Source organism: Labrus bergylta, chromosome 3, assembly GCF_963930695.1.
Source record: "Labrus bergylta chromosome 3, fLabBer1.1, whole genome shotgun sequence".
In the NCBI taxonomy this organism is placed as follows: domain Eukaryota; kingdom Metazoa; phylum Chordata; class Actinopteri; order Labriformes; family Labridae; genus Labrus; species Labrus bergylta.
This window is the reverse complement of record NC_089197.1, coordinates 6,855,936-6,881,909: the sequence shown is the minus strand read 5'-3', so window position 1 is coordinate 6,881,909 and position 25,974 is coordinate 6,855,936. Positions and strand designations below refer to the sequence as shown.

The 25,974-nt window shown below is 45.6% G+C and overlaps 2 protein-coding genes across 2 annotated transcripts in view; one reads left to right on the top strand and one right to left on the bottom strand.

Annotated features, from left to right (window-relative positions):
- Positions 1-7,390, bottom strand: part of LOC136178567 (neurofilament medium polypeptide-like) — a 10,412-nt gene extending 3,022 nt beyond the window's left edge. The window contains exons 1-2 of the mRNA XM_065952567.1: positions 1,418-7,390; positions 1-1,367 (exon numbers count right to left, since the gene is read on the bottom strand). The exon at positions 1-1,367 is cut by the window's left edge and continues 3,022 nt beyond it. The gene's annotated coding sequence lies outside the window, so the exon portion shown is untranslated. The remainder of the gene's footprint in view (positions 1,368-1,417) is intronic.
- shank2b (SH3 and multiple ankyrin repeat domains 2b) overlaps positions 1-25,974 on the top strand; it is a 208,477-nt gene that overhangs the window by 122,388 nt on the left and 60,115 nt on the right. Inside the window, exons 12-14 of the mRNA XM_065952563.1 lie at positions 13,318-13,457; positions 16,041-16,154; positions 25,013-25,094. Coding sequence (XP_065808635.1) covers positions 13,318-13,457; positions 16,041-16,154; positions 25,013-25,094 — 336 coding nt within the window. The remainder of the gene's footprint in view (positions 1-13,317; positions 13,458-16,040; positions 16,155-25,012; positions 25,095-25,974) is intronic.

The following is a 25,974-nucleotide window of genomic DNA, read 5'->3' as shown; positions in this document are numbered from 1 at the left end:
ATGTTATAACCTTTCGTGTGTTACCGAGTCACTGCAGGCAGCACAAAGTGTCCTTATAAGTCCAGGTTCAGTAAGTAGAGCAGCTGTATGTAGAGTTCACTGCAGCGAGCCAATCAGCAGCGAGCAGGACTTCATTTCATAGTTCGCACAAGAACCGTTCCAGTGCATGCACACCTTTATCTCCTGGGCGAGCAAGCACAGAGAGCAAGTGACTGAGCGAGCAAGAGAGAGAGAGAGAAGGCCGGTGCACTGATGCCTTTACAACATCAACACTCGGATTAACTACAAGTAACCAGACACCTGGACTGTAGTGTTATAAACCATTAGAGCTCTTCCAGAGACCGGACTGAGCTTGAATCTAGCCTGCTACATGTTTACACCCCCTTTAAGATCATCAGCCGTCATAAAGCCGATGTCACCTGGAGAAGCTAAGCTAGCTAAATTAGCTCTTGTACTCAAAATCACCGGTCTTAACAACACTTTTTGAAGGTCTGTCTCAAGTTCCAAAGATTTTTACTCTGTCTCAAGACCTGTCAAGACCACCACTGATCGGCTTCTTTCTCGCGTCATTACTTTGATTTGAAGGATATTATCCCTTTCTAAGAGATAAGAGAGATAATCTGATTTTTATCCCTCGGTAACAGCCACAACATTCCCAGTGTTACGGTCTAAGTGAGTGACACGCCCCCTGCACACAAGATGATGATTCCTCAGTGATATTTATGGTCTTGGTCTTGTCTCTTGATCCCTGAATGCCTTGGTCTTGTCTCTGTCTTGTAGCACTCTGGGCTCCGGTATGCCTTGGTCTCGGTTAGTTTGGTCTTGACTACAACACTAGGTAGCTGATACTGTTTTTGTTTGCTGCTGTGTGGGGAACATATCCGAGTCTTTTGAGCTTGAAAAAAGTCACTGATGGAGATATATGAGATCTCACATCGCTCTTAGACTTGATCTCTTTTATAACAGGTACTGACACTGGAACTTTGTGAAAGTTTTTGCACTGACCAAATTTTATTGTACATGAACAATAACAAATAAAGATATTCTATCATGGGCTAGCTGGCTTCTGCCTTCTGTCATACCACAGAAGCTAGCGGTGCTAACATTAGCAGACTCTGTGGCAGTTTTACACTCACACTTCTTTTAAATACTATCGTGCACTTCACGCTGGACTTGCTACTTGTGGATTTAGGAAGGTTTCTGCTGCAGAATGAGTGAAAAGTGCAAAAGTTCTACTAATATAGGTCTGTAACCTAATCGCCAATTTGCTATCAGGGCAAGTTATCAGGGTCATCCGTATCCCTGCTCTGCAGAGCCTCTGCTGGCCCAGTTACACCAGGCAATTAGTGGCCTTATACTGGGATCCACTGGGACGAAATGATCAGAGCTCAGAGTCGATACGCAGAAACCACCTGACAAGGGAGTTTTGTGTATCATCGTAATATTTTCATTGCTGATTGTCAACTTCATATCAATGAGGCGCAATGTTGTACTGGCTGATATGTTCCTTCAGATGCAGGATCCAGTCACACACACACACACACACACACACACACACAAACACACACACACACATACACAAACACACATATGTTCTGCAGCCTGAATCCATGCGAATACACCTTTAGAATAATTGCACTCAACATCTGAATACTATGAATATAAAAACGGTCCTGTATGTTTTATTCAGAATTCAAAATCAGCAGGAAGACGCCGACGTGATGTTGTGGTGGAAATGACCGTGCTGTAAGCGAGCTGTTGAGATTAATTTGTCGCTGCGTGTTCGATGAGTGTGAACTTCATCCGTCACAGCTCACCCGGGCTTTCCCACCCAGCTGCCCTTTAAAGCTCCTAATTCCAGCGTTTTTTCTCTGTGCTTTGGCTCCATCTTTCTCATTCCTCTCTTACCCATAATCCCTTTCCCCCTGCCCCCACCTCCCCCCCTCTAACCTCTTCCCACACACACACACACACACACACACACACATGCCAAAGTCTCTGTAGCATCCCGTCGCTCCCACATGACAGGTCGCTTGTTAGAAATGCAACACACATACACACACAAGCACATAGTGACAGCTGTCAGTCAGCTCCCGGGTGTCATGGCAACAGCTTCCCAGCGAGCTGTGGTGAGAAATGAGATGTGTCCAGTGTCAGGGCGGACGGATCTGTTCCGGACCCGAAGCCTGGGAGTGATCTGTTGACGGTCCCTCCCCGCTGAGATCACCGTGGTTACACACAGAACTTCTCACAGAGTACACACCTGGAGGATGATGGAGGTCTTTGTGTGCCCTGTAAATATTTTGCTGTTTATTTCCAGCGCAGCTTGAAAATTTGGTCCAGGGGTGAGGGAATGTTACAAACCGAATGAGATTACAGCACACAGAGAAGATTTCCTCTGTGAGTTTGATGCGATTACGACGTTCCTCATGATTGATTTGATTCTGCCATAAAACAAAAAATACACATGACATACAAACCCGAAAAGAATCCACCGCACAGCTCTGCACCTCGCCATCGCAATACAGATTCTGTTAGATAACACCTGCAATGATCATAACACATTTAAACCAATTTGTTTCTAAACAAATTAAGTACAAAACCTTATTTGAACCTCTGCAGTCAGCAGAAATGTTCGTTCCAGCTTGTAAACACAACATTCAAACTCGCTCTCTACCTCTTGCGTGCTCTGCCTCACACTCAAAGCGCATCACCGATGACGGAGTTTATACTGAGAGTTTACTGACCGCTGAATGAGACATGAGACGACGTAGTTTCTACACAATGCAAGAGATGAGCTGAGGTCCACTTCTGGAGCAACGGCGCTCGTGCATGTAAGTGAGGGCGCGTGGCTTTAGAGGGAGCACAGAGGGGAGGGGCTGGGTGCAGACGTAGCACTGAGGGAACGATACTTTCAAAATTATGCTAGTTTTCAAAAAGTAACAACCCTGCCTTTAAGGCCCTGTGATACACGGTGTCCAATGACTGTAAACATTTGGCCCAGGCGCCCGTATACAGCACATCTCCATAATCTCACAAAGGAAGAAAGGTTGATGACACAAGAAGTTTCCTTGCTCTGAGGGATAATAAAACTTCACCTTGAGTTTAGAGGCAAATTCGGTGCTTGTATCTTTGGACGAGCTCAATTTGATTTCCTTGGGATGTTTAAAATCAATGGGACATTAGCTGGTACTTCACTGAAATGAGAAAACAACATGAGCTTTGTTTTATGTTTGGGACCGGCTTTAGTTCCTTCAGACGAGACCGGACAACAGTGAATGCTGACGGCACAAACTCAAACGCTTGTGTGAAAGATGTTGAACAGAAATAGACGATGGTGTCATCGGCATTAAAAACGACATATTTTCACACAGGTTATTGATATATCATGTGTTCACTCCACTTTCATGCAGCCAGATGAAGCTCCACTAACTATCAGCTACCCTCAGATGATTTGGTACCCAGTGGTTAGTGTGCGCCCCATGTAAAGAGGCGATGGTCCTCTGAGTGGGCGGCCTGGGTTCAAATCCGACCTGTGGCTCCTTTCCAGCACGTCATACCCTTCTCTCTCTGTCTCTCTCTCTCTCTCTCTCTCTGTCTCTCTCTCTCTCTCTCTGTCTCTCTCTGTCTCTCTCTCTCTCTCTTTCTCTCTCTCTCTCTCTCTCGCTCGCTCTCTCTCTCTCTCTCTCTCTCTCTCTCTCTCTCTCTCTCTCTCTCTCTCTCTCTTACTCTCTCCCCTGTCCTATCTCTACATAAAGGCCTAAAAAGCCCAAAAATAAACCTAAAAATTCCGGATTCACAAGAAAGATTCAGGAAAACCCCAAAAAACGGGTTACAAATTAAAACTGTGAGTTATATCTATAGCCTGCCTCACACTGCAGGAGTTTTAAAATTTTTCCCGATTTTGAATTTGGGCAGCATCACACACATCAGGAGAATCCTAACAGATATTCCAGTCTATCCTGTATAAATGTGTCTCTGAGCTCAAGTCCCGCTGGCTGTGTTGTTGTCAGGGCTGTGTTTACATGGACGGGATGGCCAGCTCCTCCCCTTCTGTATAAAAGCTGTTTTAGTCAAGAACTAGAGAGAAGAAGAAGAACATACTCACTGATTATTTGGATGTTAGTAAGAGTTTTTAGATGACAGTTATTCTGTGTCAGTTTACATGAAATGTGAAGCTACGAGCTAACTAAAGAGCGCTAACATTAGCGCTTGCACTAAACGCCCTTGTGTGAACACGAGTGGAGAGGGGTTGGAGGTGTGTCGCTGCAGGAGAGCAGAGGCTTCAGTATGGAGGAGGTGTGGCCAAACAGCAGTTTGTTTTGGTTTCATGCTAGTGCTCAAGGGCGACATCTCCTGGATCAAAAAGTCACACATCCTTCCTTTAAGCTGCATGTTTTAGTCGTGCGACAGTAATGTTGTTCTAAATGTGTTTCTCAATTTACAGAATGAGTGCTCTAATAAGTACACTACAGAGAAGTCCCCTCTGTAGGGTGCAGGGAACGAGTGTGTGAATTCAGACACTTCCTTAAAGTTTCCCTTCAACTCGTATTTTAGCTGAGCAGGATAAAAAAAAAACAGAAACAGAGCGGATGTTAATACGAGCTGTCGCTGGAGTCATGTTCTCTGTCTCACACTTCACAGTCGCTCCGGGTGAATTACACAAAACAAAGAATGTGAATGTTGACTGTTCTGTGTGTGTGTCTGCACTGTGATGTTGCTGCTCTCTCTCGCTCTCTCTCTCTCTCTCTCTCTCTCTCTCTCTCTCTCTCTCTCTCTCTCTCTCTCTCTGTCACTCTCTCTCTCTCTCTCTCTCTCTCGCTTGCCCCATGTCTCGGGTGATCATCCAATTATAGCACAAATTATGCACAGCTGGTATTAATCAACACTGTCTAATTAGCACCTCAAAGCCACCTGAGTAATTGCCAAAATAAAAAGTGAGAGAGAGAGAGAGGAATGAGGGAAACATGGCCGATGATGTTTCGTCGGCCATAAAACATCAGCCTGTACCTGCTGATGTTCCAGACCGGATCAAAATAACCTCTCATCAATCACTGAGCCATTCGAGCTAGATTTATAAAGCACCTTTCATATCAATCAAATGCAATTCAAAGTGTTTACATAGACTGGAAAACAAGAAAAAATACGACAAAACCTAAAACGAACAGAACTAGATTTAGAAGTAATAGATTTAGAAGTATACACTAATGCACACCATTAATAATGAAATATATATGTAATTAAAACAATAAAAAGGTTAAAATTGAAAAATGAACACAGATATAAAAATAGGGATAAAAATGAGTTGTTCAATAATAAAAGTTAAAGATAAATAAGTCAGTATTTATTGAATAAAGCTTGAAGACTGGATGTATGGTGGGAGACAGACTTGTTAACTGTCTGATGTTCGCTGATGATTTAGTAATCTTGTCACCTTATAGTGCTGGCCTACAGCAACTTCTAAGAATACTTAAGTAATGGCGTGTAGTGTGACATAAAGTATAACCGTAAAAAGAGCGTCGTCATGATAGTTTCTTTATCTCTGATTGAGCCCTGAGTGCTGGGAGATAAAGTCAAATATCTGGGACATGTTATGAGTGATGGTAAATGAACTTGAGCTTGTATATTAATTTTTTAGTCTTCTGACTACTTAAAGCGCTTTTTACACCACAGGTCATACCTACACATTCACACACCACTGATGAAGCAGCGGGAGCAACTCGGGGTTAAGTGTCTTGCTCAAGGACACATCGGACATGTGTCTGCAGGAGCTGTTGATGGAATCCTTAACCTTCCTGTTCAGAGACGACAACTCTACCACTGAGCCACAGCCGCCCCTATGTGTGATGAGTGATGTGCAGCTTCAGTGGATGATGCCAAACATGCCTCAGTTAGCATGACTACTGACTCACATCAGTAACTGACACTAGGCAAGTTAAAAAACACAGATACATCAAAGCAATCCATTTTTAAATAAAATATCCTTTGGTAATTTGGTAATAAACTCCTCGACTGTCACCTTAATATAGATTTTATTTCTCGATTAAAAGCAGAGAAAGGCGCCGCCGCGTGTCTGTGATCAGCTGTTCCTGTGTTTATTTCTTCTGTCCCTGAAGTCTGTGCAGCATCATTTCAGGATTACAGAAGATGCAGAGCGTTATATAACACCCACGTCTGCAAAAAAAACAAAAAAAACCCAACACATTTGGTTTTTGTCTTTCTTGGGGGGATATTTTTAGTCGCTCTTTAAAGTTGCTTTAATGAGACTTCGGCGCTCTTTGAACACCAGAAATTGACTTTTGTATTTCTTTAAAGCTGCCGTTAGCAACTTTACAGAAAGCAGACACAGTAAGCTGGATGGTGAGATATGTAGAGTTACTATTAGAGATTCTAGAGTCTGTTGGGGCCCTAGGCTAAATCAATTTGGGGGTCCTTAAACCAGCGGTTTTCACCATCATGTCTGCTCTGTTTCTTTTTTCTCTCCTATTGACGGATTATTCTTCTGCATTGTTCTTTGTTGACTTTCATTGACAAACTCTGGTTTTCACAGCAATAATGCATGCAACATTTAGCAGGGCAACGAGACTGAGTGCTGTCAGATGGGACCCCCTTAGGGAGGTTTCCTACTGTCATTGCAAAATGTGCACGTTTGGGCCACTACTGCGGTTTAAAGGTTGCATATTCTCCTCCTCTTCAACCAGTTTAAATAAGTCTCAGAGCTCCTCAAAACATGTCTGTGAAGTTTCTTGTTCTAAATCTACTCTGATCCTGTATTTGATCATGTCTATAAACCCCTCTATTTCAGCCCTGCTCAGAACAGACTGTTTCTGTGTCTGTACCTTTAAATATGTAAATGAGCTGTGTATGACCACGCCCCCTCTCTGGAAGGGCTTGGGTGTCTCGGACTTTCTCGCTCCATGTCCTATTGTTTACAGTGAGAAGGCAGACTCAGAGGGCAGAACAAACACCTAGCTGTGGGAGTGTCACCCACCTGGGGGAGGGGTTACTGCCCTTTGTGATGTCATGAAGGGAAACTCTCCAAACAGCCTGTTTGAGCACACATTTTCTGAAAAGTGGAGCAGGCAAAAGATGGAGAGGATGGACTTTTCTCATGATTAGGGGGTATGAAGACAGACTACAGACACATGTTAGAGTTAAAGAAACATGGTGATGTGGATTTTACATAATATGTGACCTTTGTCAGCCGTCAGGTGCCCCCTTACTGGTCTGGGGCGCCTTTGGAAAAAGAAGCATACTTTAAACCCTACAGATTAAGATTCTATCCTCCTTTTACCTGAATGAATGTCTAATTCATCATCATCCGTCTAAGTGTTCTCAAAGTCCTGAAATGTTTTCTATTTTTGTTTCCAGATGTTTAAAAAAAAAAAAAAAAAAAAAGCATTAGGATGGTTGAACGTTCAGTCTCATTTAAAATGCATCTTTTGCTCTGTGGTTTCAGTCTCACTTCCTGAATAGTTAAGTCATGAAGCATGTTTATAGGATGCATCAAATTCATGCATGAAGCAATAATCAAATAAGATCAATCTTTACTAAATGTATGACTGACAGGTTCTGGAGCTGCAGGCTGCACACACATGCACTTTAACCTCCATGTCAAATAAATGAAACCACACAAAAGGTCTGTCAGATCAGAGCGCAGAAAAGAAGACAAAATAGTAACTGGGACATGTTTTTCTTCCATGACCTACAAGGTACCCCGTGCACAGCCAGTCTCAGTTCTCAGGTGGCGGTCTGTTGTAGGAACATACATTGATGTGATGCATTCTTGACGTTAAAGATTGAAAAGACAAGATGTGGGCCCTCAGACAGAGCAGTCAGCAGAGCGTTTTATACAGCAGAGTTTGGAGACGACAGTAAAACGTCTCTCTTTGAGTATCTAAGGGAGTCGAGCTGCAGTTTGCTCCGTGGTTTTCCCGTGTAAAAATGTGCAAGCTGCCTCGCTCGCTGCCGAATGGGGTTAGCTCTCCAAAGGCCCGGGAAGGTTTGAGGAGGAGCGCAGGCTGCAGGACAAGGTGACCCACTTACTGAAAAAAAACATTTCCTTCCTCCCTCTCTCTCTCTCTCACTCTCTCTCTCTCTCTCTCTCTCTCCCAATCCCTCTTTCCTGCTCTCCATTTTCCTCCTTTCTCTTTAATCTCTTAGTTTTTCTTGCTCTGTGGTTTTGTCTCTGAGTCGTCTTCATTCTTTCAGTCTGTCTGCATCACTCACATTGTTTGTGTGTGTAAAACATGGAGGAAGGCATTTTTACAGTTTATATTATTTGGGCTCAAATTAAAGACAGTTTTCCCTTCTTTTCTATGTCCTGATCTGACAGACGTTCTTTCTGGCTTCATTTATTTGAGATGAAAGTTAAAGTTCTCGTATGTGCAGACTTTAAAGGTCACATATTCTGCAAAATCCACTTCCCCATGTTTCTCTAACTCTATCATGTGTCTCTAGTCTGTCTACAAACCCCCCAATGATGAGAAAAGTCCATCCTCTCTGTCTTCTGCCTGCTCCACTTTTCAGAAAATGTGTGCTCAAACAGGCCGTTTGGAGATTTTCCCTTCATGACATCACAAAGGGCAGTAACCCCTCCCCCAGGTGGGCGACACTCCCACAGCTAGGTGTTTGTTCTGCCCTCTGAGTCTGCCTTCTCACCGTCAACAATAGGACATGGAGCGAGAAAGCCTGAGCCGACCCAAGCCCTTCCAGAGAGGGGGCGTGGTCAGACACAGCTCATTTACATATTTAAAGGTACAGACCCAGAAACAGCCTGTTCTGAGCAGGGCTGAAATAGAGGGGTTTATAGACATGATCAAATACAGGATCAGAGTGGATTTAGAACAAGAAACTTCACACACATGTTTTGAGGAGCTCTGAGACTTATTTAAACTGGTTGAAGAGGAGGCAGATATGTGACCTTTAAACTTTTAAACATCTCTTTTAAACAATTCAGTCATACATTTACATTTGATTGATCTTATTTTGTTATTGCATCATGTGTGAATAACATACACCCTACATACAGACATAATGGCGTTACTCAAGAAACAAAAAATGTCAACTTTGAAACATTAAATGTGTCGTTGTTGGTGCATTGAGCCATTTTATTTATGAAGGATGTTCTGAGCTCATCCTATTAGAGACAATTCAATAAAAGATGCGACTCATTCTGAAGTTTGCATTATTCATACAAGCTGTTCTCCTCTTTGATGATATGAATCCACAATCTAAAAGATAGAAATCTGCCCTAACTGAAGTCCTGACAGTTCTGTTCCTGTTCATATCTAAAGGTGACGTCCTTGTTTTTGTGTTCATGCTGCATGATTTTATTTTTTTCAAAAATAAATGTTCATGCAGCGTCCTCAGAAACTGCATGAGCTCCAGGGGATCGATATGATCTACTTCAAAGACCGCCCCTCCTATCCACGCTTTCTTCTGACTTTCTAAGTAAACAAAGATCGTGTTACCATTTTACCATTAACTTCAAACTGAAGTTAGAGCTAATTTATGAGACTAAAAGCAGCGAGATAATTCTACCTACATTTTGTCTTTAATGTGCAAACAAACTGAAGAGCAAACCTTTAACTGCATGTAAATCCATCCATTATCTTTACCGCTTTTCTTGTCAGGGGGCTGGAACAAATCCCCGCTGTCATTGGTCGAGAGGCGGGGTTAAACCCTGGACTGTTCACCAGCCAATCACAGAGCTGACATACAGAGACAGACAACAGCCACACTCACATTCACACCTAAAGACAATTTAGAGTCAGCAGTTAACCTAACAAACATGTCTTTGGACTGTGGGAGGAAGCCGGAGTAACCAGAGAGAACCCACACATGCACGAGGAGAACATGCAGACTCCACACAGAGAGACTCCTGTCAGACGGGCCTGGTTCAAATCCCTATGAGGCAACAGCACTAACCACTGCAGCAGGGTGAAGCCGTGTAAAACACATTTCTGATTTAAAAAACGAAGGTTATACAAAATCTTAAGTTTTGCAAATCAACAACTTTTCCTTCTGACTTCGCTCCTGCTCAGATTTCTTAGTGAACTTAAAGACTCTGGCTCTTGTTTGTTTGTTTGTTTGTTTGTTTGTTTGCTCGGTTGCTGTTTCATGTATCTAAACGTGGCAGGACGATGGAGACGAGATTCAGCTCAACAACAACCAAATCTCTGAACATGCAAACGTTTTTCCTTCACAGAAATATTTCTGAATGGCTCATGTGGAAGTTAAGCTTCAAATGACAGTTACCTTGTACTGCTTTGTGTTCTTTTATTTTTTATTTAGCATTGTTTAAAAAGCAAGGCAAGGCAAGTTTATTTCTATCGCACATTTCAGCAACAAGACAACTCAAAGTGCTTCACACACAACATGAAAAGCATCATGACAGGAAAGAAGAAACATTAAAAAGCGAGAGATAAATGCATCATCTCCCTGGTGGTCTAGTGGTTAGGATTCGGCGCTCTCACCGCCGTGGCCCGTGTTAAATTCCCGACCAAGGTACTTCTTTGGAGCAGCAGTAGTTCAATCTGTAGGGAGATAGGTTGGGCACCTTAAGGTGGCCGGTTTAAGTCCCGGTGAAATTGGTCTGGTTAGCTGGAGAGGTGCCAGTTCAATTCCTGAGCACTGCAGAGGTGCCCTTGAGCAAGGCTCCGAACCCCCCCCTCACCAGCTCAGGAGCGCTCGCTGTGTGCAGCCCCCTCACTCTGACATCCCTCCATCAGTGCATGTCCACAGGATCCTGTTTGTGCATGTGTTCATTTCAGTGTGTAGCATGTTCAATAACAGAGTTTAAAACTAAGTTTCCCCTCGAGGGATTAATAAAGTAAATCTTCTTCTTCATAGAGTAAAATGTTCTTACTGTATTTCAAACAGCTGGCTTCTCTTTAATCAAATCATTCCATTAGAAAGGTTCCCTTTGCATTAACTTTTTATATGCCATGAGCACAAACATCCTTCTGCTCCTCAGTGGTCTCAGTTTGTATCCTCCATCCTTCATTCTCCTGTGAGGAGTGTAGTTATGGAAGTTGACCACTAAGTGGCGCTGCATCATCACTGCAGACACCGTCAGCAGCACCGCTGTAGTCCTCACTGTGGTCACATCTCCGCTCCATGGACGGACGGCTGCATCAGGTTCATGACTTCTGGAGGTCATGTGAGCTGAACGGTACTTTTAATGACATCAGGCATCGCTGACATTCGAGGGATTAAACACAAACACTTCACAAAGGTCATTCAAACATCCTTTTTCTCATCTTTACAGTTCATCCAGAGGCAGAAGCGTGTCTGATTGTAGCTCATGTAGACTCTTATAACTTTATTTTTTCTCAGTGTCCTATAAATCCGATGAGATTACGACATGTTTAGAGGCTTAACTAGAAGAAAAATGACATCGCTGCACTGTGTAGGTCAAACGACAGCTTCTTGTCTTTAGATTTGATGTTCCACTCAGATCAATCATTTTCGAACACATGTTTTTTGTGTGACTCATTAAAGAAGCGTTTGTTTTTATCCTCCAGAATTTGGCTTACTCTCGACCTCTGGGTGTCAAAGTAAAACGCTCTCTGAGTATTTAAAAAAAAAAAAAACGTCCTTACTGTCACAATGAGACACAAAGGCTCAGGAGACCAGAAGGTATGAGGACGCCACACAGGTTCAAGTTTTTAAGAACAAACAGAACAAAAACCGTCTGGAGACCCCGATCAAGAAGAACGGAAGAGTGGAAGGTGTTGAGAGAACCTCACAATGGGACGTAGCTCTCGGCACCTCCCCCTAAAAACAACCTAAAGAAAACAGAATTAGATGAAAATTAAACCGAAAACAGGACGCCCATTGGTCTGCAGCTCAAACTAGAACAACGACACCCAGCAGTCTGGACATGCCGAGGGTAAAGAACGGAAAGCTGGGGAAAAAAGAGGAGCAAAGAGTTCCTCACTCTCTGCACAGAGCGTGTGTGTGTGTGTGCACCTCCTGCCACTCTCACCTCCTCCTACCTGAGTACTCGGGTGTGCTGCAAGCAAAGGGAGGAGTGAGACTTGACTACTACACAATCTGTTGATGTCGAACGACAGGACAGAATCAGACGACTCTGCCCGCTCTCTTTTGGATATTTTCCTTCTTTAATGCAGCCGGCTCCCGAGCAGCTCCCTGTGCGGTCTTTTCAGTGTCTTGTCTCCTACCCAGAAGCCTTTGCAGCTCTGTGGGTCAGAGCCTGCACACATTCTGCCCCACTTACTTCAGCAGACACGTGCCTGCTGGCCTCTGAATATCTGCTCTGCATAATTGGTTTGTGTGTGTGTGTGTGTGTGTGTGTGTGTGTGTGTGTGTGTGTGTGTGTATCCTTATACATGAACTCAGTGTGGCTGTGTGTGAGAGGTTAAAGTGTGTGTGTGTGTGTGTGTGTGTGTGTGTGTGTGTGTGTGTGTGTGTGTGTGTGTGTGTGTGTGTGTGTGTGTGTGTCTTATTTTAGGGAGCTTGGCATGTTGTCGGTTCATGTTCCTCTAAATCTTCCCGAAACTAAATAATAAATCAAATGACACTACAAGGAAAGTCACACACACATGGTGTGGCTGTGGATCAGTGGTAGAGTCGGTCATCTCTCGGTGGAGGCTCGGTGTTCGATCCCCAGCTCCTGCAGCCACATGTCCAATGTGTCCTTGGGCAAGTTGCTCCCACTGCTTCGTCAGCTGTGTGTGAATGGGATTAGTTAATACTGATGGACAAAGCAAGGCGGGCAAGATGATGATGTGAGACGACTTGAGACGTTGAGCTCCTCAGGCAGAGGTCTTCTGTTCGTTCCATACTCCAGACTAAAAACTAAAGGAGAGGGAGCGTTTGCCGTGAGGGCCCCAAAACTGCCCGAGGAGATCAGGGCAGCTGAGTCAGTCATCTCTTCTAAATCCAAAAAGACACTCTTTTACTTAAATAAAGATTCATATTATAATCATGATGCGTCCATGTGATCAGAGGTCGGAGTCTGTAGGGAACATGTATCAGGAGGCCGTTCATGTGGTGTAAAGAAAATGGGATGTTCCAGTGTCATATCTGAGGGATTTATTAGACGAGTTTCACAGACCTGTGCAGAAACCTGAACCAGAAACAAGCCACAGACTATCACCAAAGTAAGTCCCTGAGACAGAATGTGAGCTCATAACAACCTTCATAATCTTTAGAATCATGCAGACATCCTGATAATGTACATTGCCTCTTTCTGCAGGATGTTTTGAGTCTGGTGTTTTTTTTGTCATTTCACGTGATTGAAAGTGTTTTCTGACCTCTGTTGTCTCTTTCTTTTTCCCTCTCCTTCAGCCCCAGCAGTCATGACAAAGCCGCGGGCCCCCGGAGGAAGCTGTACAGCGCCGTTCCTGGGAGACATTTTGTGGTGGTTCGTTCGTACACCGCACAGGCCGAGGGGGAGATCAACCTGTACAAGAGCGACAGGGTCAAAGGTGAGGACGGGGTTAACCTGGGTTCTGTTCTTTTGTTTTCATCACTGACGGGATCCATACAGAACAAAGTCTCGGCTTTAAAGTAAAAAACTTCATCTGTAAATCTGTTAAATTCCCTTCAAAACTGAAGAACTCCTTACCATATATGTAAAGGCTCACACAGACAAGCTTTTGAACCATGCATACTGCTCCTAGTGGTTATATGCATATTACACAACCAACGCTCCAAACCACCGCAGGATACACAAGTCTGATGTCATGCGTTCACATACACATAGTTAAAAGCAAGTTTACTCAGGGCTTAAAGGCAGGGTTGGTAATTTTCTAAAACTAGCATGATTTTGAAAGTAGCATTCCCTCAGTGCTCCGTCTGCACCCACCCCCTCCCCTCTGTGCTCCCTCTAAAGCCCCGCCCCCTCACTTATATGCATGAGCGCCGTTGCTCCAGAAGTGTAGCTCAGCTCATCTCCTGCATTGTGTAGAAACTACGTCGTCTCATGTCTCATTTAGCGGTAAGTAAACTCTCAGTATAAACTCCGTCATCTGTGACGCGCTTTGAGTGTGAGCTAGAGCACACAAGAGGTAGAAAGCGAGCAGGGAGACAGGGAGGCGCCTGATTGGTTCATCAGATTGGTACCTCGTGGCAGACATTGGTTGAAGTTTTTACAGGATTACAACGGCTACAGATGACAGATTGTCTTTGTTCCTTTTTCAGAGAACATGAGTTATTAATTTCTGTCAGGACCTAAAGACAATTTCAACCAAAATCTTAAAAAGTGGATCTGGAGGAAATTACCAAACCCTGCCTTTAGGTTAGATCCCAGTGCTGAGCCCAACAGGAGAGAGGGAAAGAAAAATGTAATTTGTGCCCCGTTGGCAGATGAATAATAAATGTGAAAATCAAAAAGCGAGTAAAAGCCGCTGATTCATCTCTGCCTTCATTCCATGATTATGTCTGAAATGAGACCGACTGGAAATCAAACAGCACATTAGCATATCTGATGAAAAACGAGTCTCCCGGCTGCTCTAAGGCAGAGGAATATTCCTCCTCGTCTGCGGACATTAAGTGTGAGTGAGCTGCGACTCGGTGCAGGTCTGGTGAGTGGACACAAACTGAAATATTCGCAGAGTAATCTGGCAGGACTTCCTCTAAGCCCCAAACATCTGTGATAAGCTGCTGTTAATGTGTAAATAAAATATCATAAGCTGCTCTGCACTTCCAACAGTTTATTTTTAAAGCTCAGCAGGAAGGATTTCGTCCAAAATAATTACCGAGGGGTATTGATTTTTTAAAGAACTCGATTGTTTTTGATGAATGTACTCAGTGCTGCAGAACAGCTTCTGTGCAAGCAAACATACAGGATGAAACCAAAGAACAGGACAAGCACAAAACACAAGTATAGAACAAACAGAGTTAGACAACAATGAAAGATCCCACTCTGGCCTGTTCAGCAAGGCCTTTTGTTCAGGGCCTCTCTGACAGCAGGGATCAGGCTCTTCCCAAGGCGAGCCCTTCTGCACCTCTCTACCTCCGTCCTGAGGAGGTAAATGAAGTGAAGGAATAAAAAAACATGTAAAGCGTCAATTCATAACAAGTGTTCTCTTGAGACGCTTTACAAAAAAGAGCATATGGGATAATATGCAGGAAGGATTTCTCCTTTGTATTCCTCTTGTTCCTGTTGTCCACACTTCCTTTCCGCTGAGGTGGAGGTCAGTATGGAGGAGGCGTGGCCAAACAGCAGTTTGTTTTGGTTTCATGCCTTTAACATCTAACCCTGTATACCCAGAGTAATGAAAGCACAAAACCTTTATAGAAATATGTTCTATTTAAGGTAATAACTTACCTTGTTAGGGTGGAAGTGGCTGCATGGCGTGTTGAGGTCTGACCAATCACAGCGTTCAGACTGTCGTTTTGCTTTAGATCACCTGAAAATGATCCGTTGCCACCTGCCTTGTAATGCTGAGGTGATGAGAAAAATAAATTGAGACCTCGAGAATGCAAGTGAAACAAAATGGTTATCGCAGGAAAGCCAGCGTAGTTACCTCGAGATAACGAGATAAATACAGCGGGGAATGTTACAAACATTAACCGTGGGGAGGCGTGCATGTCTGCTTAGGGCTTCCGTAGAATACAAAGATAAGATTAATGACTGTTTTTTGAATAACAGTCTATCAAAGTGCAGGTTTATAAAAGCTGTAATGATTTGTTATTTCTCAGCACATTCTTGTAAACACTGAGCTCGGCATCAGATGAGACGTCCCGCGGCTCGCTCTGCGCCCGACTGACATTTAATCACCAATGTGTCGTTAAAATTCATCCTTTTTATCAGCTCCATGATGAGTATTGTCACAGTCTTTTATTGGGATACCGTAAACACCTTTTAAATTCTTCAGCCTCAGGTTTGATTTATCGTGAAGTCTTTGTTGTTCTACTTTCTATTCAAATGTGACATTTCACTCAAGTCTTTAAATGAGCTCTGGGGACGCACTGTTCTCAAGCTAATTTTAACTGTCTTCTTTCCTCTCCCCCTCCTCCCCCTCCTCCCCCTCCCCTCTCTCCTCCTCTTCCTCCCCTCGGTCCAGTTCTGAGCATCGGGGAGGGGGGTTTCTGGGAGGGCAGCGCCCGCGGCCAGGTGGGCTGGTTTCCAGCCGACTGCGTGGAGGAGATCCCGGCAAAGGCCACCGAGGAGAGGAGCTGTGAGTAACACACTCAGGTTGGAGGTGGGACGCTGACTTATTATGTAGGACACAAGCTGTCTGCCGACACCCAGTTTGTGGAGAGAGAGAGAGGACGAGAGAGAGAGAGAGAGGACGAGAGAGAGAGAGAGAGAGGGAGGCAAAGGATGTCTTGGGGATGAATGAATACTACGGTGGGGATGTTTTTATAAGCATAAAACTCTTCACTTCATATTTTTTGGAGTATTTTCTACTTTCTGGTTGAATTGTTTTCAATTTAATTTAATTTGTTTTAAAAAATCACCAAGTAAAATAGAAACAGCTGACGCACAGCGCTGACAGCCTGAACTGCTTCTGTTTTGTATTGACAATGAGCGGTGCCAGCGCAAAGATTAGAAGGCGGGGACACCGGAAACATAAGGGAGGGGGGACCAGAGACATGAGGGAGGGGGGACCAGAGACATGAGGGAGAGGGGACCAGAGACATGAGGGAGAGGGGACACAGAGACATGAGGGAGGGGACACAGAGACATGAGGGGACACAGAGACATGAGGGAGAGGGGACACAGAGACATGAGGGAGAGGGGACACAGAGACATGAGGGAGAGGAGACACAGAGACATGAGGGAGAGGGGACCAGAGACATGAGGGAGAGGGGACACAGAGACATGAGGGAGGGGACACAGAGACGAGAGAGGACCAAGGAATAGTGAGGGGAAAGAGAGACATGAGGGAGAGGGGACACAGAGACATGAGGGACGGGACACAGAGACATGAGGGAGGGGACACAGAGACATGAGGGAGGGGACACAGAGACATGAGGAATAGTGAGGGGAAAGGGAGACACGAGTAAGGGGACATAAACATGAGAGAGGGGACATGGAGATCATCAAAGAGGCTCGATGCTGCAGCTTTCCCGAGGCGGCGTGATTGCATGTGTCCTCTTGTCCTCCCGTGCATTAGCTGCATGTGTCTCTGCTCGTCTGTCTCTCTCCGTCTCCTCAGGCTGCGGTGCACAAAGCTCAGCGCTACATCGCCTCTGCCCACTCAGCTGTGCTCAAATGTCCTCTGGGTGCGAGCTAATGAACATATCACGCCATGCTCCGTCCCCCGTAAACATCCCATTTCTCCTTGTCCTCGCTATCTCTTCTCCTGCTGCCAGCGTCTCAGAGCCGAGCGTGGAGAGAGACGCTGTCAGCAGAGGAGAGACGTCACACAGTCGTGCATCATCACACACTACTGATAAATCATGACTCGTGCATTTATAAACCTCAGTCAGACCTGAAACTGGCCGAGGCGTTCTGAGCGTGCTCCACAGTTCCCGTGCCGGGTCTTTGACCAGGAAGTCGAGCAGCATGAATGTGCAGAAGAAAGCAATTAAAGCCATCAACATGGCGGGTGCTACAGCTTTGACTACAGCGAGTAGACTCCGTCATGATGATGACTTCATGCACTTAGAGGGTTAGCAGGGCCAACAGCAGGATAGGATTACCCCCCTGATGGAGTCTAAGCATCCCAACAGAAGGGTAGCTAAAAAAGTGGGATGGTAGTGTGACACTGCTGAAATAGTCCCTTCCATTGGACAACAGCATCTGTCAATCAAATCACCTGAGCCAATTGGATGCAGTCTGCAGCCACCAGGCATCTTACCCCCTTTGTCTCCTGAGTGTTACAGTAGGAATCGGTTATTTTAGCATGTGTACATGTGTACTGTACCGAACCAAGCTGGAGCAGAACGCTTGGTTGAAACGGGGGGGGGGGGCCAAAGTGAAGCAGCAAACATGGCCGACGTACAACAAGCAGCAGATTGAGAGCAGAGAACGTCTGAGCTGAGTTTCAGTTAGCTTAGCATACAAGCAGCTGACAGAAACGACCATCAGAGATACGTTTCACTTTGAAGATATTTCAGAGCCGGGACTGAAACAATCAACGCGTCTACCCAGGTTTTAGAAAAGTCCTGTCCCTCTTCTTCTTTAAACTTCTTCATCCTCTGCTTTCCCTTTTTCTCTGACACTTAGTAGAGTGAACACCCCTCCCTCATCCTGCTCTGTGGGTCCATCCCGCTCTGAGGAGGATGTGAGCAGTGATGGGGACAAACCTGTCTCTCTCTCTCTCTCTCTCTCTCTCTCTCTCTCTCTCTCTCTCTCTCTCTCTCTCTGTTTGTCTTCTTCTGGGTGTCTCATTTGAAAGTCTGACCCGAGGCCCTTGGCACATGGGGGCTCCTCTCACACTGAGCTGTGTCCAAATCGCCCCCGGGGTCTGCCTGCAAAGAAAGCCTGTCAGAAAATGGGAGCACAGTATGGTGGCTCGCAAAGGACCCATTCAGAGGCGGACTCAGCCAAGGCCACAGGGCCCTCGTGTGTGTATGTGTGTGTGTGTGTGTGTGTGTGTGTGTGTGTGTGTGTGTGTGTGTGTGCTGACATTAGATGAGCAGTGAGGCCTGAGTGAAGCAGTCAGTCGAGGCCGATTGAGTCAACAGAGAAATATATTTTATATTATTTGCAGACAAAGTCATCCCATAACCGCCCGCCATCATCAAACTGTTTTAAAACTTTGGATACTTCAAGACCCTGTTGGTGGTGATACCCCCCTGATGGAGTCTAGACCCTGTTGGTGGTGATACCCCCCTGATGGAGTCTAGACCCTGGTGGTGGTGGTGATACCCCCCTGATGGAGTCTAGACCCTGGTGGTGGTGATACCCCCCCTGATGGAGTCTAGACCCTGTTGGTGGTGATACCCCCCTGATGGAGTCTAGACCCTGGTGGTGGTGGTGATACTCCCCCTGATGGACTCTAGACCCTGGTGGTGGTGGTGATACCCCCCTGATGGAGTCTAGACCCTGTTGGTGGTGATACCCCCCTGATGGAGTCTAGACCCTGTTGGTGGTGGTGATACCCCCCTGATGGAGTCTAGACCCTGTTGGTGGTGGTGATACCCCCCTGATGGAGTCTAGACCCTGGTGGTGGTGATACCCCCCCTGATGGAGTCTAGACCCTGGTGGTGTTGGTGATACCCCCTGATGGAGTCTAGACCCTGTTGGTGGTGATACCCCCCTGATGGAGTCTAGACCCTGGTGGTGGTGGTGATACCCCCCTGATGGAGTCTAGACCCTGGTGGTGGTGGTGATACCCCCCTGATGGAGTCTAGACCCTGGTGGTGGTGATACCCCCCTGATGGAGTCTAGACCCTGTTGGTGGTGGTGATACCCCCCTGATGGAGTCTAGACCCTGGTGGTGGTGATACCCCCCCTGATGGAGTCTAGACCCTGGTGGTGTTGGTGATACCCCCTGATGGAGTCTAGACCCTGTTGGTGGTGATACCCCCCTGATGGAGTCTAGACCCTGTTGGTGGTGATACCCCCTGATGGAGTCTAGACCCTGTTGGTGGTGGTGATACCCCCCTGATGGAGTCTAGACCCTGGTGGTGGTGATACCCCCCTGATGGAGTCTAGACCCTGTTGGTGGTGGTGATACCCCCCTGATGGAGTCTAGACCCTGTTGGTGGTGGTGATACCCCCCTGATGGAGTCTAGACCCTGGTGGTGTTGGTGATACCCCCTGATGGAGTCTAGACCCTGGTGGTGGTGATACCCCCCTGATGGAGTCTAGACCCTGTTGGTGGTGATACCCCCCTGATGGAGTCTAGACCCTGGTGGTGGTGATACCCCCCTGATGGAGTCTAGACCCTGGTGGTGGTGGTGATACCCCCCTGATGGAGTCTAGACCCTGTTGGTGGTGATACCCCCTGATGGAGTCTAGACCCTGGTGTTGGTGGTGATACCCCCCTTATGGAGTCTAGACCCTGTTGGTGGTGATACCCCCTGATGGAGTCTAGACCCTGTTGGTGGTGATACCCCCCTGATGGAGTCTAGACCCTGTTGGTGGTGATACCCCCCTGATGGAGTCTAGACCCTGTTGGTGGTGATACCCCCTGATGGAGTCTAGACCCTGTTGGTGGTGATAACCCCTGATGGAGTCTAGACCCTGTTGGTGGTGATACCCCCTGATGGAGTCTAGACCCTGTTGGTGGTGATACCCCCTGATGGAGTCTAGACCCTGTTGGTGGTGATACCCCCCTGATGGAGTCTAGACCCTGTTGGTGGTGATACCCCCTGATGGAGTCTAGACCCTGTTGGTGGTGATACCCCCCTGATGGAGTCTAGACCCTGGTGGTGGTGGTGATACCCCCCTGATGGAGTCTAGACCCTGGTGGTGGTGATACCCCCCTGATGGAGTCTAGACCCTGTTGGTGGTGATACCCCCTGATGGAGTCTAGACCCTGTTGGTGGTGATACCCCCTGATGGAGTCTAGACCCTGTTGGTGGTGATAACCCCCTGATGGAGTCTAGACCCTGTTGGTGGTGATACCCCCCTGATGGAGTCTAGACCCTGTTGGTGGTGATAACCCCCTGATGGAGTCTAGGTTCAGTAGGTTGAAGGTTTTTTTTTATAACACCGGTGTTATGGTTGAAAAAGTGTCCATGTTGACTGGTGACTTTTTTGCCCAAATGCGTCTGTGGTTGTCGTGGTTACAACAGGTGTTGAAGACAGAAAAGCGTCCCAACAGGTGCTGCTTTGTGAAGTCTTTTATTGTAATGTCATATATGTCTGTAACCATGACAACCAGGGATGCATTAAGATGAAAGTGCCACAAAAAAACAACAGAAAATAAAAACTATAAATCTCTCAATCCAGACAGAAAAACTTCTCCTTTTAACGATTGTGATTATTTTTTACTGCGCTGCGTTCAGAGCTGTGGTGTTCACGTGTAATCTAACAGTTATTAACAGTCTGCCTGAGGTCAGGATCAAATAATCCAACAGAGATAAACCCTCCAGAAGAGCCGCCCCTCTCATACGATCAGCTTACAAACAATCACACATCTCCATCCAGCTCATCAGAACCGGTGCTGACACACTAACGCACACACACACACACACACACAGACCGCACACACACACACACACACACACACACACACACACACACACACTGCTGTAAGTCAAACACCTTTAGCTTCTAATCCCTCTAATTCAATAGATGTGATGCAGAAGGATTAAGGCCCGCTTAGACATGCTTTGTCAGGGTTCACGGTTAGACCTTGGAGAGTACATGAACAGATATGCACAGAGAACACACACAAACACACACACACACACACACACACACACACACACACACACACACACACACACACACACAGCTCAGTGTAGTAGTGTCAGGGCGCTGCAGATTTAGGTAAACGCTCTTCAGTGTGTAACTGAGCTGAGAGTAAACACTCACACCGAGCTAAAAATAGAACAGCAGGATGTTGTCATAACGTTTATATCTCATTATTCTATAAAATAATAAAGAATTATGGAATTAAAATGTGGTAGTGATGCTCAAATATGTGAACCTGTGACACTAAGGTAACCTGACAATGAATGCTCACATAGTATTTAGTTAATTAAGCACGCCCTCCCTCTAACACTTTAATAAACAGCTCAATAAGGAATCAAATCGATGTCTCTGACAGCCAGCTCAGAGCAAACACTGGATACAGAACTTGGGCGCACCCTCTCTTTTCCAAAGTAAAGTCAATGCAGAAGTGCCTTTAACCTGCGGCATTTCTAACAACCCGCAGGGGGCGACTCCATTGGTCTGATTGTTTTACGCCTAAAAGATGTCGATGTAGGTTCTATGTCATCGTAGTCGTGGTGAATCGAAGCTTCCTTCAAAAGCGAGTGGACTTAGTTTAAGATCTTGAAGGCGAACGGGGCTAGGGGGCGCTATAGCCCCATCAAATATCTGTCTAGCCCCGGTTAATCCCCCTCATGTATTTCTGCTTTTATTAGGAAAAAAAAGAAGTTAGGGTTGGGAAGTGGACAGGTCAAGCTCTGAATTACGCCAAAAAGTCGTCTCTTTGAAGTTAACATCATAAGTTTGGAGCCTCAAAAAACCTATCTCAACAAAGCATGTGCTAAATGATCCTCTTACATGTAGACATTTAGCCATGGCCTATAGTTGTCATGGTAACAGTGAAAAACACATACACATGCTAACAGTTAGCTAACAACGGGCTAAAGACACTAGCAGAGTAAGATTTAAACTTCTAACAACGTCTTAGCCGGCTTCTCCGATTGTCAGCAAACGCACTTTCTCTCAGAGGGGGCGGAGTTAGGAGGACTATGTGTGCTTTACGACGATGCATTTGCACTCAGAGACCTGCGGTGGGCGCCAAAGTGCACCAAACCGAATTCCTACATCTCTAACTCTTGCTTACTCTGTATTACATTTAACACTTTCTGTTTTTATATTTCACCTCCATGCTCTCTTGTTTTTGTGCTGTAACACATAAAGTTATATTATCTTCTTCTTCAACAGATTGTCGTTATTGCAGAGAGACAAGCTGCCATTTTAACAGCAATAAATATATGTAGTAGTAGAATAACAACTCTCAAGGTGATAGAGCCGAGCCACATGGAGGTAATGATGTTTTGTTTTTCACAATGAGGCTGCACCGAGTTAATGTCCCGTTTGGCAAATATGTGTCGCGTCAAATCCTCCATCTCATTCTCACGTCTCTCTCCCTCGAGTCGTGAAGGAAGCAAGGAGAGAGAAATCAGATAAAGGCATGGAAGGATCCCAGAGAGGCCTAAACACACACACGCACACGCGCACACACACACACACACACACACACACACACACACACACACACACACACACACACACACACACACACACATACACACACACACACAGACACACACACACAGGCGGTGGTGCACATGCTCGCTGTTAAAACAGCTGCAGAACAAAGATGCAGTACAGATGTAGTGTCTTTATGCAACACACAAATTTTTGTGTGCACAGTTAGTTTATGCATGTTAACACACGCACGCACACATAGACACACACACACACACACACACGCACACACACGCACACACACACACACACACACACACACACACACACACACACACACACACACACACACACACGGCGTGCATGCACCGTCTCTATTGATCTGTGACCATAGAAACCAGCTGGTGGCATCAGACAGCAGTTGCTATGGAGTGTGACTATGTTGCTGATATATTATTCCCTCCCTCTCTCTCTCTCTCTCTCTCTCTCTCTCTCTCTCTCGCTTTATTTCAAGCCTCCTGTTTTTTCCCTTACACATGTTTTTTTTGTCTCTCTTTCCCCGCCTCCTTCTTTTCTCTACAAAAAAAAAAGGAAACAAAGACGTAACCCATTTTCCATCTCTGTCCGTCGATCCCATCCTCCCTTCCTCCCTTTTCGAAAAAAAATAAAAAATGTTCCTGCAAAGATGACAAGATGTAAGCCGGATCAGAGGAGATGGAGTTTCTGTGAAAGTGTGACAGCTGGTGCGAGAGAGTTTGTGAAGGAATCAAAGAGAATGAGGGAGGGAGGGAGTGAGGGAGGGGGGAGAACAGGAGGGAGGAGATGGTGAATGGGACTGATAGATAAAAGAGGATAAGACAGGAGGAATCTTCACACCGGACTTCATGTTGTTTTTAACACTTTTGTTTCTCTTTTGTATGAAAACATAAATTCAGACAGTGCTGCGTGCTACAGAAACTGACCTTTAAGTTAAAGAGACATCAGTTTAAAACTATACACAGCTGCTCTCTGTAAACACACCAGAGGAGGGTGACCATATTTTCAAACCTCAAAATCGGGACACTTTAATATCTCCTGCAAACCCCCATGAATCGACCCACAGATCGGTGACCTGCACTGATCACACCTCGGTAAAGGTTTCCTCCTGAGCAGCTCGTTTAAGTCTGTTGTCAGGTGTTTTCCTCGCTGAAGAAGGTCACAACATTTCTACTTCCAGCCTGTTTAGTAGGGCTTCGTATGTCAGCATTTACACCGTAGGCGACTGAAAACGTGTACTTGCAGAGTGTGCAAAAAGCAGCATATTCATTGGCTGGTACTTCAGGAAGGAGGCTGTCACTCTCCTGGAGCTCTTCAGAAAGCGCAGACTTCCTTTTGGTGTGACAGCTCGTCTACCTGCAGCAGGTTCTGTTAGCATGATAAGCTAGACTAGCTAAGCAACAGCCACAACCTGGAGCTTGATTGACACATGTAAAGACAAATCAGTAGGCCTGTTGAACTTTAGTGATTAGTGATTTTTTTTTTTTATTGGCGCAAACAGCTACAGCTTTGGCAACGACACTTATTGACAAATATAGAGACACATCATTGTTGTTGGGACCTGCAAGAGGGCGGCCTCCGACCTGTGGCTCATTTCCTGCATGTCGCCCTCCCTGATTTCTGACTCTATCCACTGTCCTGTCTCTGAATACAATGCATAAAATATCAAAAATAAAATGTTGTTTTTGAAGCGACAAACAGCAGAGCCTCACGGTGACTGACTGTTTATTATTACATGTTTAACGCTGTCCTGGAAACACACTCTACATTTATTCTCAGGTTGCTTCACCGTATGAAAGAAGGATTTATTTGCAGGTGTGTGATTGCTAACATGTTCACCTTTTCTCTCATGCTGATAAAATGCCAGTTTACAGTTTGCAGCATGATCAGAACAGTTTGAAGCTGCTTTAAAGTTGGTAAAATGTCATGACCAAACAAGATGACGGCACATTTAATCAGCTGGCCTGGGTTGTCATAAACAGAATCTGAATGAATACGAGTGTCCTGCTGCTTGATCGCCCGCGTCCTGCACAAACACAAGTGTGCAGCAGCATTTTTTAAAGTGCCATTCATCACGAGGAAGGAAACATTTTGCCTGTCCTGGGCTCCTGCTCTCTCCTCCTCACGGCGCTGATTGATCTGTAAAGTGCTGCGATCGGTCACAGGGGTGGTCGATGTGGATGTTGATGTCACTGTGTTGTGTTTTGGCAGATTCCCGAGCAGACCGCGCTGACAGACGGAAGCTGTTCAGACATTACACTGTGGGCTCCTACGACAGCTTCGATGCCTCCAGGTAACACCTCACACACTCTCATTCGTTTAAACATATTAAAAGTCTTAATATTCATATATGGTGTTAAGTCGGGCCTGCAAATCCTCCGTAAAGAATTTGGCTCCTATATTGAGACGTTTGGTGAACAATCTTCAGGCATGAGGATTAAAGATGCAGTCCTGATCTTTCTGCAGAGTCCCGTCTAATGATATCTGACGTTGAATCCCAAGGCAACCCCCCCCCCAACCTCTCTGCTCTTCAGTTATTCAGCCCCACTCTTCTCTGCTCCTCTGTCACATCCACTTCAACGCAAGCTTCATTAGAAACCAAGAAAGATGTGTGTGTGTGAGCCCCTGTCAGTGTGTGAGTGTGTAAGAGAGAGAGGAAGAGAGAGAGAGAAAGCTTGAGTAAATTCTCGACATCGAGAACAAGCCCCGTTGGAAGACTCCCTCGCTGAGGTGAGCTGGGTGTCCGTGCAGGAACATGAATATGGATGGAGTCTAATTTGTCTTTGATCACGTCAGGTCATTGATTAGACGTCATCAGGTGTGCAGCGTTTAACTCCCCTGAATGGAAACACACAGCAGTGCATGTTGTCGGCCTGTGCTATGGGGAGATTCACACAAATCATTCAACCTTTTGGGCCTTTTTTTGGATAAGACAGCCCGACGAGAGACAGGAAATGTTTGGAGGAGAGAGTGTTGAGATGACACGCAGCAAAGGGCCGAGGTCAGATTTGAACCCACTTCAGCCTCTGTACATGAGGCCCACAACATAACCGCTAAGCAAATCTGTGCTTACAGCCAAACCATGTTTTGTCTGAAAGAAAACAGAACAAAGACCGAAAAGAGGTTACTAAAAAATAGAGACAACACCTGGAATAAAGGTTAACAGGAACTGT